The sequence below is a fragment of the Falco rusticolus genome, chromosome 4, assembly GCF_015220075.1.
Source record: "Falco rusticolus isolate bFalRus1 chromosome 4, bFalRus1.pri, whole genome shotgun sequence".
Taxonomy (NCBI): domain Eukaryota; kingdom Metazoa; phylum Chordata; class Aves; order Falconiformes; family Falconidae; genus Falco; species Falco rusticolus.
In genome coordinates, this window is record NC_051190.1 from 74,919,658 (window position 1) to 74,932,474 (window position 12,817).

The 12,817-nt window shown below is 41.3% G+C and overlaps 1 protein-coding gene across 1 annotated transcript; it reads left to right on the plus strand.

Moving 5' to 3' along the window:
- Positions 1–641: 641 nt before the first annotated feature.
- On the plus strand, positions 642–10,810 carry STEAP1 (STEAP family member 1). Its single transcript, XM_037387136.1, has 5 exons — positions 642–786; positions 4,084–4,188; positions 6,326–6,838; positions 8,271–8,435; positions 10,204–10,810. The coding sequence occupies exons 2-5, from the start codon at positions 4,096–4,098 to the stop codon at positions 10,459–10,461; spliced, it is 1,029 nt and encodes a 342-aa protein (XP_037243033.1). The 5' UTR covers positions 642–786; positions 4,084–4,095; the 3' UTR covers positions 10,462–10,810.
- The last annotated feature ends 2,007 nt before the right edge of the window (positions 10,811–12,817 follow it).

Genomic DNA, 12,817 nt, shown 5'->3' on the forward strand with positions numbered 1-12,817 from the left:
AAAAAGTAGTTTTTGAAGTGAGGACCGCTTGTATTAGAAGCAGGATTCAGTACAGCACTTGTCAGACTGGGAGAGTGCCCGGACTGGAAGAAGCGGTAGGGAAAGGAGAACGGACTGAAAGGCGAGGAGAAGGTTTCCCGTGTAGGGATTCGAGGGGCTGCGTTTTGCGGGCAGCCGGTGGGGCAGGGGCAGCGCCGGGCCCCCCTCCGGCCACCCGTCCCGTGCGCCCCGGCAGGGGGAGCGGGGCTGCGGACGGCAGGCGGTCCGCGGAGGCGAGGGGCGCCGGGGGAGGCAGCGCACCTCGGCGCCTCTTCCTCCTCCTCCTCCCGCCTGCGGGGTGGGCAGGGCGCAGGTGAACGCGCCCTTTGTTCAGCCCAGGCCCCAGCGGACCCACGGCCGGGGCGGCCAGCCCGGGCACCGCGGCCCCGGAGGGGAGACGCCGGGGCCGCGCCGCTCCGGCGCCCGCCGCGGCCCGGGACTCCGGCTTGCACCCCGCCGGGGCGGAGGGGAGCGGGATGGGCGCGGAAGGCGGAGCCGGGAAGGGAGGTGGAGGCTGCGGCCGGGCCCCCCTCGCCGCTCCCCTCAGAGTCCGGCAGGCGCTCCGCGGCTAACCCGTGTCCGCCCTCCCCGACAGAGCCGCGCCGCGGACGGGCACCGGGCACCGCCGCCGGCGGGCGCTGCCCCGCTGCTGACGGAGCCGAGCCGGGCCCCGCCGCTGCCGCCGCCCCCCGCGGCGGGGGCTCCGGCCCCGGCGAGAAGAGGAGGCTGCGCCGACGGCGGGCCGAGGTGGGCGAGCCCCGGGGCGGCGGGGAGGCGGCGGCCGCTGCCGGAGCCGCCGGGGAGGGGTCCGCGTGGCCGGGCTGCGGCCGGGTTCCGGCGCGGAGCTCCGCCCGGCCCGGGGCCGACGGGACGGGACCGGTGCCCCCGGCGGGCGCGGGCCCGGGCTCCCCGCGGGGTCCGGCCTCCCCCGGGCAGCGGCGCGAAGCGGCCGGGCGTCGGGCTGGCAGCTCACCCGGCCCTGCCCGGCAGCGCGGTGCGCCTGACCGAGGAGGAAGGCCGAGCGCCGCTCTCCTGCTCCAGCCCCCGGGGTTTCACTGGGTTTTCCACAACGCTCAGCAGAATTTCCGAAGAGCAGAGTTACTGACTCGTGCCCCGAGTGCTTAACACCGTCCTGCGACGACTGTCGCTAACGCTTCCGTGCTGTCATTTTTCGGCGGTGCCCAGGGAGGGAGATGGAGTCACTGTCTCGTGCCTCTTCCATCACCTCAGCATTATTATCATAACCTGTTTATTTCCCCCATTTTTCTTTTTCCGTGGAGCCAGCCCTGAAACCCCTTACTCGGGAAAACCTCTCGGTGGCCTTGGGTGATGTTTTCCCTGGGTGATGTCTGCACAGCTTGTGTCCCGTTTGGCTGTGTTGCCATCAGCCTGTTTGCTCTGTACAAAATGCAGTAGCGTACTCACAGCGTTGGAAACTTGGCTTTCTGCAGCTGGACATCCTCCATCCTCATTCACAGCTGCCTCCTAGAGCAGAAGGGGTGTGCACTGAGGATGGACATTACTACAACTGTTTTCTTTCATAACGGTTGCGACTTAGGGCTGTAACTGATTAGTTTCGGTCTTTCACAGGACTCCTAATTTTTTTTCTCCAGATGTATTCCAAAAAGACACATGCTGTAGATGACTCCTTTCTGGCAATTCATAAGAATAGTGGGATTATAACTGCCTCGTATTTAAGGTTTTCCAAGACTGTTACTGTGCTTAGTTATTGAGCGTACCAAGAAATAATTTTGCATTAACTCTTTTGTCAGAAGCCAAGTGTGCTGTTTAGCACCTATGTTTCCTTGCATGCAGTTGCATGGCTGTAACCTGTATTTCCAAGGATGAGCACATGCATTCATTCACAGACACTTTCTTTTTTCTTCCCACTTTGTCTTCTGCTGCATTAAGCCATTAATGCTGTATTTAACATTGTATTAAAAATTGTTTCCCGAAAGAACCAATAAATCAGATTTTAGGATCAGCAGCTGGCATTCTAGTTCATGGATATTTTTTTTCACATCGTGATATCATTTACTACGTGCTCATCAACACAAACCTTTAGCTAGAAGCTATTACTAAACTCTTAATTTCTAAATTTTCTAAATGAAGAGTGATAGCAGCATAAGAATCGGGTGAGTCAAGCTCTTCCACACAGAGCTTCCCAATCTAAAATAAGTTTTTGGAACCCCAAGACAGTGTGGTACGCAGAAAGGAGAGTTACAAAGTGGCTGAGATCGCTGTGTAAACTCATGTTGACTGGTGATACTAACAGCTGAAAGCTTAACAAAGATCAGTACAGAAAAAAAAAAATTTAAAGCAGCAAAGACCTGAGCCACAATGCTGTTTTAACAATTTCAAGAAGCTGGTCTCATTACCTAAAAGAGTAAAAAGTCGGTCTATAAGTTTATGTCCTTTTTTTTCCACATCAAACTTTAAAAATCAGAGAGTAGCCCGCAAAAACAGTGTGACTGCCCTTCATATTCTGAGTTCCTTCAAAAATACATCTGGAGCTCACTGTATTTGCTATCATTTTTTTCCAAATAGGTACAGTATACTGAATTCTGTTTGTAAACTATTCTTTGCCAATCTAACAGCTAGAAATACAGTATACTAAAACACATAGAAGTATAAATCTAACTAATCATGAGACTGCAGGAGCTGAGGTTTAATGAAGATACCTGATACCCAAAAACGTGTGATAAAATCACTGGAACTAGCCCTAGGAATAGGGTGGGGTGGGGTGGGGAAACTGAAATGTGCCTTCATCAGCCCATGCTTTCTTGTGTGCAGGATATACAAACCATCCATTAGGTGGTGTAGGAAAGGGTTAACAGGCTGACCTTCAGACAGAAGCTCTTGTTGACCCTACTCTGTAGCACTTGGCTGAAAGGTTATGCCCAAAGGGAGAGCTTTGCTAGCAGGAGGGATAAATCCAAAGAGAAATACTTGGGAAAAGAATACTTCGGCCTCAGGAGTCAGGTGGCCTGGCAGAAGGCAAACCCTCACAGCAGACAGTACAAGACTGCAGGACTCATCCACTGAAGGAACCAGACACAGTACAAAAAAGACAACTGCCAAAGTCTGATTTGTCCATACAGTTTCCCAAAAGGTTTGTGGATATAAAACAATCAGTGGTTAGCAAAGCAGTTTCATCTCTAGTAATTCAGCTGTTCAGCAGGAAGGTACCTGGAAGAGCTACCTAGTCACTGCCTTAAAGGTAGCCACAGAAAGTCACACTGTGGTGTGGCACCCTGAGCTTCCAGTGGTGTGGTGCTAGTTAGTGCCTTTCCTCTCGCAGCGTGTGAGAGTGGGAAGTCCTTGTTGCAGGGTCCTTGCAGTCCTTTTATAGCCTTCAAGATACTATTTTTCCTGCTGTCCTAGGATTTTCAGAAACATCTCTTCCATTTTATCTGTTCTCCTTTTTCCTTTCTGGCTTCTGATTTCTTAAGTCCTTAGTAGCTTTCTACTGTACTTGCAGGTGATGAGTATTGCCAGTATACCTTGGAGCAGCATGAGTGAAGCTCCAGCCGGAGTTTCCTAACAATCTTGAAGGGACAATATACTTCTAAAGCCACAGAGTGACTCGTCAGGTAGACCAATCCTAAAACCTAAATCCCGATACCTAAAAAATATTAGGAACAATGCATTTGCACGTTTCTTCCATCAGCAAGTCTCAAGAACTTACTAAAATCCATCTTCATAACATTTTACATGTTATTTCTGTACACTGTTTCAAACTTACTTGTTGTAGATTAAAAACTTTCAGCCTGAATTCTTTCCACTGGCAACATGGGCATTTAGCTTAAATATTATTTTTCATCAGTGATTTTGTTCTGTTGATTCATATCTGCTTTACTCAAAAAATAAGCTGAGCTTTTCTGTTCTTTTCTCAGAGGACAGACTTTCCTTTCCCTAGATTAATGTACGTTCTCCAGCAAATGGGTGGAGGAGAGGGAAGAAAACATTTTGAGGGGAAAATAGGCCTCAAAGTTCCAGTCGGGCTTTTCAAAACCTGATTTACATCCTGTGTTTGTTTTGCAGGGAGTTTCCACAATGGAGAAGAGGGAAGATGATAATCATGGCATTGATCAAAATGCAGGTCAGAGCATCATGCCAAGAAGAAATACAGGAAACCTTAGCAACTCGGTAATGTTTCTGTAAAAAAGCAGCTCATATGTTACACAGAATATTGTAATCTATCATTTGATTTTGTCCAAAACAGTGTTCTGATCATGCTGGCATATCATCAATACTTCTAAAATCTTGTCACAAAACTGACATGAAGAGATAAAAAGATAAAGAGCATCTCATTCAATTTAATCACAGTCCATGATAAAAATTAAACAGAGTTTGGGCCAGCTAAAAACTACATGAGGTTACTTGCTAGTTGCATTTTACCAGACAAGCAAAGCCCCGTAGACATAATTTGGAATTTTTACACAGGAATATAAAATTTACCTTTGGAGGAGTTTTCATAATTGCCACATCATATTCAGTAGGTTTTCCACATCACACAAAAAAGTCCAGAAAAAAATCCGCTCCAACAGCATTTTCCTCTGCAACTGCTGATGCACAGAAGTAGTTCAGGCTACAACTTTCTATTCTAATGTGAACTGTCTCACAGGCTGTGAAATACTGAATTAGCCTTTGCAAAATATCTCTTCAAGAAACAGGTATCTCTAGGCAAAACTTGGTTCAGGTGTGAATCTGTATCATTTATGCCAACTTCTGATTCTGCAATGCGTAGACTACACTCTACTTTTCTTCACAGACTAGAGAATAAAAGTTACTTAGGCTATACATTCACTGTTAAAAAGACATGCTTTTGTCATCAGATAAACACATAGTAGCTATTTAGCCAAAAAACCCTAATGAAGACCATGCCCTTTAATTTTACAGTGAGGCACTGTAGGCAAGACAGACATGTGGTGGGAAACAGGCTACTTTGTCTCTAATTAGGATTTTACAGCAAGATAGCAGTGTACATTTTCTATCTTTCTGTTGAAACAAAACATCTATGTATTACTGAAGATGCAAACAAGACTTGCACCTACTTACCCTTGCATTACTTACAAGTAATACCTTCTTTGAATTGACCCCTTAATCAGCTTCAATGTAATATTTGATTCTTAAGAATAAAACCAGATAATATTGCTGAGATAGAAAGATCTCCTGTATCCTAGCAGAATACTAATTTAACACTTTAAAACTTCTAATATTTGCCTTCCTCAAAACAGAAAGTGCCATTTCACTTCTTGTAGGTCTGGACATCTGCCACATTAGCCATTCTAAAGCAGAGTCATTGCAGCATTAGTTCAGTTTTACTTTATATTTCATGGGAATATTAAAGGACTTAAATACCTAATGTTATCAGTTCTCCACCCCTGATGAGCTGTCTGCTGTATCAAGCGAAATGTCCTGCTGTTGATACACACATTTTCATTTTGTATGCATACTGATCATGTACCTCTTTCATGAACTATAACTATGAGACAATCTTTAAATATTTTATCTCCATGTAAAACAGTTTACAAAGTAACACTAAAATGTTGTACTAGCTTAGTTCCTTCTAAAGTCTGTGATAATTGTGTCAAGATCTTTTGTGAGACTAGAATCAAGCCATGCCTACTTGGCAGCAGAAAATTCAGCTTTTTAAACTGAAGTGACTCAGTTTCACAAGATTTCATAAAAGTTGAGAGGACACTATTATAGTTGTGAAGGAGAAGAAGACTACAGGACCTGATGCTGGAGATGATAGATGTGCAACTGATCTAATGAACTGGATCCAAAACATTTCTACTTACATTCTTATTCCCCCAATTAAATGTCATTAAAATAGCAGTGACTGTATGAAATGTTTTATTGTCTTGACTCTGGATTCTGTTACTGTGCATATTATTTAGGCTACACCATTAAGTCTGTAGTTGAAATTTGACATTCGAAATCTGTAGCTCATATCATAAGAAACCGTAATGATGCTTCACATAATGTACTCCATCTTCCCTTGCAATGTAGTTAACTTCCTGGAATTAAAATCTATTTTGAAATCACAACAGATAATGTATGAAGAATGAGAAATCTATGCTAAAAGTGTGTTGCTCAACTACTGAATATGCTGTTTGAAATGTTACGTTTTCAAGCTACCTTGTGTTTAATAGTGTGTATGTTTTGTATCTGGTTTCAGCGCAGTACAGTGTAAAAGCCATGATGGCAAATATTGTCATTACTGAAGTTTTTAATCTTCTCTTGAACTCACTTGGTATTTCCTTTCTGTCCTTTCCAGGATGTGGATATGCAAGTCACCAATCCACCAGAAGCAGCTGCACTTTTTAATTTACATCAAGCACACCATTTTGGTGAGTTTGAACACTCTTCAGAACAACACTGCAAGCAGGATCTGTTCCCCAAGTGGCACTTGCCAATGAAGATAGCATCAGTGATCTCATTATTAACATTTATTTACACTTCTATGAGAGATGTCATATATCCTTTTATAACCAGAAAGGAAAATGTTTTCTATAAAATTCCAATCCTTGTCATAAACAAAGTTTTACCAGTGGTTTCAATTACCCTTTTAGCACTAGTATATTTACCAGGAATATTAGCTGCTGGTTTCCAGCTGTACTTTGGCACCAAGTATAAAAGGTTTCCCCAGTGGCTGGATAGATGGATGTTATCAAGAAAGCAATTTGGACTTCTCAGTTTCTTCTTCGCTACAATGCACGCCTGCTATAGCCTATGCTATCCAATGAGAAGATCATACAGATACAAGCTGCTGAACTGGGCATTCCAGCAGGTATGATGGGCTTGCAATCACCAAGCCTTCTGTATTCAAAAAATCCTTGTTTTGGTCATTCAAACAAATCTGAATGGGGGGAAAGCCATTTTCATAGTCTTCATTTGATTTTGAAGCAGATCTCCACAGAGCACTGTTAAGGAACGGAGCAGGACCTAGTTGTCAAAGCATGTAATAGCGAGTCAAGAGTGATCACAGCTATGCAAGTGTGTATTAAATAAGTAACTTTCTGCATTTGGGATTTTTTCTCTCACTGTAAAATGTATGTAATTATACCTGCCTCACAGGAACATTTTAAGTCTTTGGCACGCTATTAGTTTAGTGTGGTTTAATCTTCTCTGCACTGTGCAATCTTCCTACAAAAACTGAGCACACAACATTTTTAGACATCTTTGTAAAGTGAATTAGCCAGCAATGAAGGAGGGCTGAGCTAAATCACAATCATCTGTATTTGCCACAAAATAAATTTGTGAACACTGATGGCTCCACAATTGGGCTGATGCACACTAACTTGCTAAAAGGTAGAATTTCAGTTATGCTTCTGAGTCATGGGCAATAACTGGCTTACAAATATAAGACCCTCTGTGACTAGGGAGTTCCTAATACTTGCGTATCACCTGGAGTGCCATAAACATTACAGTATAAGGATTATACCAATATAAGGTATAGACTGCAAATGTACATTTTTATTACCTTCAAAGTCTAATCTAGAGTTTTATTAAAAGCAGCCTTACCGGTAATCTGACTTGCTGACTTGAATGGATTGCCAGAAATTTCCTTGAGATTCCAGTCTTCAAGATGCATAAATTATCATATTTGGGGCATACTACATCATGGTGATCACTGGCCATGGTGATCAAAGGGCTGTTGTAAGTAGTTGTAAATAGGAGAAACTTTGACATCAGTCCATTAAAATCACAACCTTTTCATCCATACCAACCATTGTATTCAGTGCAGCTGAATGTACCAAGTTGTTTTTAAAAAAATAAAGCTAAAGAGCTATCCTGACAGGATATCATCATTAAGAATGCCTGCTGAATTAGCTCCCTAAAATAATGCTGTTAATATATTTCCTGTTGTTACAGTCTCCCAGATATGGTATTTAGCCAGAGATGGAAATTTTTGTCATAGATCAATATTTCTTCTGCTGTGAAGACAGGCTAACAGGTCTCAGAACCAGTTTCTCCTGGGCCAAGACACTGATGAAGTCTAAATTCTTCTCACTTAAGGCCCACTGTTGCTCTGAAGATACTAGTGGAGACTTTGTAATCAGAAGTAAAGAGCAGTTACATTCAAAGATATTCGAACAAACAGAAATACTGTGTTTCTTGGCTGAGTTCCTGAATATCATGGTGAAAATATCTGTATTTCACACAAAAGGCTAAGTGTGCCAGTCTGTCATTTTAAATATGGTGTTCTGTTCTTTTACCAGGTCAAACAAAAAAAGGAAAGTGCCTGGATTGAACATGATGTTTGGAGAATGGAGATTTATGTGTCTCTAGGAATTCTGGGACTTGCTTTGCTGGCCTTGTTGGCAATAACATCAATTCCATCTGTTGGTCACTCTTTGACCTGGAGAGAGTTCCACTACATTCAGGTATGCATAAATGTCATTATTGCATGTCATTAATCCTCATTTGTAAGAATGTGTCTTACCAACTAAGACCATTAGGAGTTAAAAATATCAGACACAGAGGAGTTAGTGAAACCAGTCTAAAAGTTCCATACTCTTTGTTAATTGCTGTGCAAGAAACGTTTCTTTACTTTGTTATTTTGTCAGGAGAAAAGGCTGTCAGGGTATAAAATGGGAAGAAAGACAACTCCAAATCACATTTTTCTCTTCTGACTTTGTGAGCAGCAGCAGTTGTCTTTCAGGACCTATCCTTAGGTCAAAAACCTCCGGTGCTGAAGGCATTTTAGTCACCTTCTGGGTATCTTATGTTTCAGGAATGTCCTGTCTCCTGCTGAATTCGAAGTAGGTGGTATTGAACCAGACAGCGCTGTTGCCATACAACACACTAAAAATTGCTTGTTGCTCTCTTGGAGCTGTTTTGAAAATTCTTTTTCTGCCAGCCACCAGGTGGCTGAAAAGTCCAGGAGAAGACATCCGCCCAATAACACATGCAAAGATTTTCCATTTGCGGCTTTATTAGCTTCATAACACCACCCCCCCCCCCAAAAAAAAAAGGTGTATTCTGAAAAGGAGACATCTTAGAACAGATGCATAGTAAAATCCAACCAGTCCTGAGTTTTCTACAGATGTACTTGTTTTGTTCATCGAAGTATTTGGTTTGCTCTTAGTTCTCCTGTATCGTACACAATAATAATCAGGAATAGTTCTGCTAGCATCAATATGATCACACTAGAGTATTGAATTAGGTCCCTGAACACCAAAATCTGAAAATTCAATAACCTACTAAGTACCTGGCATTTGAAAATTTGATCTGAATTTGAAAAGTAGAACTGAAATGTGTATCTTTGTGCAATTAGTGATTTGAGATTCTGCCCACTCTATGAAGTACATCATTTGTAGGAAGAGTTTTCAGCATTAAAGAGAATACATATGGACAGGTCTAGGAGGGAGTCTTCCAGTGCATGACTACTTTCAGTATTAAATTAGTATGGTGAAGAAACCCAGAAGAGTAATACTACTATATTGGATTCATTTTACAAATAACCTTTACGCTCGAAAATCAGTTTCTGTGGATTTAGCAGTTGGAAAGGCAGTGTTTGACTTCACTGATGAGTAATTCTATTTTTCCAACAATACCAAATTGTTATGCAACAAGAAACTGAAAATTACTAGTAACTCTGCATAGTTGCCTTTACTTCTCATTTTTTTAATATCCTAAGCCATGTATCACTGTATGTGGAATGAAAGACTTCAGTTTCCTATTGTTGTGCAATTGCTTTTGTCATAGTACTAGGCTTACTAAGGTTTCTGATTTGCATTGACCTTAACATTTTTCTTTGCAAGTAATTAAGCCATTTATAAATCTGCTTTTGAACTCATTTATCACAGAAATAAAGTAATTTAGGATACAGATGGCATCTATAAATTGTGATATTGAGAACTGACCCTTTTTCAAGAATAGCCTGTAATCTATAATCTCGTCTGTATATTAGCTAAGTGTCATAGCAATACTTGAAAAATGTGCCTCATCTGTTTTCTCTTACAGTGGCGTAGAGGGGTGTAATTGGGTTCTTGAATTAGAGTCTTTAAATTTTAGTTCAAAGCCAATGGCATTTTTTCTTTGATTTAAGGGTGTTAGTTGAGGCCATTCCTGATTTCCCTATTTGCTTAACAGAGTACTCTTTTTGCCAAGTTGGAAAAAAATAGCTCACTATTTTCTTTCTCTTTTCAGAGCAAGATGGGATATTTAGCTCTGCTGCTGTGTACTGTTCACGCACTGGTGTTTGCTTGGAATAAGTGGGTTGATGTTAACCAGTTCATCTGGTATACACCACCTTCATTTATGGTAGCAGTTTTTCTTCCTATTGTAGTTCTGCTTTGTAAATGCGTACTGCTCCTCCCATGTTTTAGGAAGAGGATAAAAAAGATCAGATGTGGTTGGGAAGCTAACACACAAACCAATCAAACCAGCATGACTTCTAGACTGTAGATCAAATATCGACATTTCCTTTCCATATATATAAATAATGCTCAATGCCATGAAATGTTCACTTGCAAGCTCTGTTTTCACATTCTCCATAGATGTTTCTTTTTCACTTTTCATTTTGACTTCAGGATTATGGGATACTTGATGCAATTTGAACCTTTTATAAGGCACAAGATGGAAACATTCCTTCTACACGTTAATCTATTCAGTGTTCTGGTTTTGTTCATTTCTTCTGACTCACTGCTTTTAAAATCCAAGGGCTTCATTGCCTCAATCCTAATCCTTTTGTAGGCAAAAGCAATCATAAATCATTGCTCCAGGTGAGCACAGAAAGTAAATAAATAATTACACCACAGAACCCAGGAATGCTTTCTGCTTTCCACAGCCATGTTTGTTCCTTTGTTACATCTCAGTATTCTAATGGAACAACTAGAGTATTTATCATCCCATTCCCCCTTATCACCTGCATCCTATGTTTCAGTCTACAGAATGGGGACCTTGGCACAGGAGCCAGACAGAAACTGTGTATTCCCTCCAGGTCTTGAACTTAGACAATTGGGCAAGCAGAATTGCAGGGAACTTTACAAGGTAAATCTCTCCTGAGGCTTCGGCACAGTCTAAAAAAAGATTTTTTAGACTCAGATCTCCATTTTACACAGGACTAGGTGTGTCTCTGTTTACTTAAAACTATAAAACATTTCCCATTTTTTATTCCATGAACACGTTCTTTTGTTTCTGATGCTGGAAATTTTCCATGCTTTTGACCTAAGCCTGCAGCCTTTGACATGTGCTAAACTTTATTTGCACAAATTATTCCAGTGGGATAACTCACATTAGGTAAATGTGTTTTACTGTTTACTCTAGGGCTAGCGCAATTGTGTGATTAGAAGAAAAACATTAAAAATAGACATTTGAATTTTGACATTGATTTGGTGAGATTTTCATGCAAAATGGCTTTCAAATGCATTTGCTTTTACAAAAATATTCATAAAATCTAATTAAACCTTTCTTTCCTTATGTTGCATAGATCTGGCTGAATGTTTTAAGCGAATAATTCATTTGTTATTATCTATTTTTAAATATCATATGCAGTAGTGAATATTTTCACCCAGCATCAGGAACATTTCTGCCAGTCTCCCTGCATGAGTTGACTAGGACATGGACTGATGATGCCACCTATTGCCAGGATCATCTGAATGAGAATTGTAATTGGTAATGGCTGTGGTATTAAAACAAAGAGGAAAAAATGTATGTGTAAAAAAAAATATCCAATACATGGTGCTAATGATTCTGTTGTACATTTGTGGACTTTGTACACTGAGCAGCAATAACATAACATAAATAGCTACAGGGATACTACATTTTGTATTTTCCTGGTTATAACCCCATTCAATTATTGCAACTTAAAAGCTGGCCTTGTTATTTGCACTTAATGTAGCACTGTGAAAATAACTGGGGACATAGCAGCCTGTATAATATAGACTGAAGAGAAATGAGTGGCATTGTGTATCAAATCAGTAACGCATGACAGAGGCAAACACTTTCTAAAACACTGGAAGCTAGTCTGCAATGTGAATCTGAGAAATTTCTAACAAAACAGAAAAAGTGGGGTTGTCAATGCGTTAGCATTTACATTTCTATAAATGAAATAAATCTTTTAGAAGTCATATTAGGGATGAAGAATAATATTCACCAAAGGCTTATTCAGAATATTACCTGCACTTTGTTGTCAGGAGTCATAAAAATATTATAAAATTCTTTTTCTCATAGAACAGGTTGGGGCATGTGCAATGATAAAGAAATCCCTTTGTCTTCTGTATTATCCACTAACTACTCATAAAGTGTGCTCAAACTTACCAATTAGGACAAAGCTGAGACTAAATACTCCAAGCAACCACTGATACGCATCCATTGAAAAGGATGACATTTAGTTTTATCAAAATATGTATTAAATTGTGCTCTCCAGAATCAACCCTGCTGCTCTTTTATTTAGGAAGTCTGGAGAATTTAATTCAGTCTCCAGCTTTGTTAAATTCTGGTCAAACAGTTGGACTAATTGTTTACAACTGGTCAGAGAAGCCAATTAACCCTGTGACACAGAGGAATATAAATAGCTTCAGGGGTAACAAAGCATGTGGCACAGAAAGCAGAACCTAAACCTTGATAACTGAAAGCAGGTGAATGATGAGATGCCTTGGAAGAAGCTATTCATATGGCATGTACAAAAAAAACCCAAGGCAAATTAATATGTGTATGCATTTAGAGAGCAAAATAGTTCAGGGGTGTGATAATGGGCTTCAAGGCTTTTCACCTTACTGTCACCATTACCAGCTGAAGTCTTTTGCATAAGTGCTCTGTT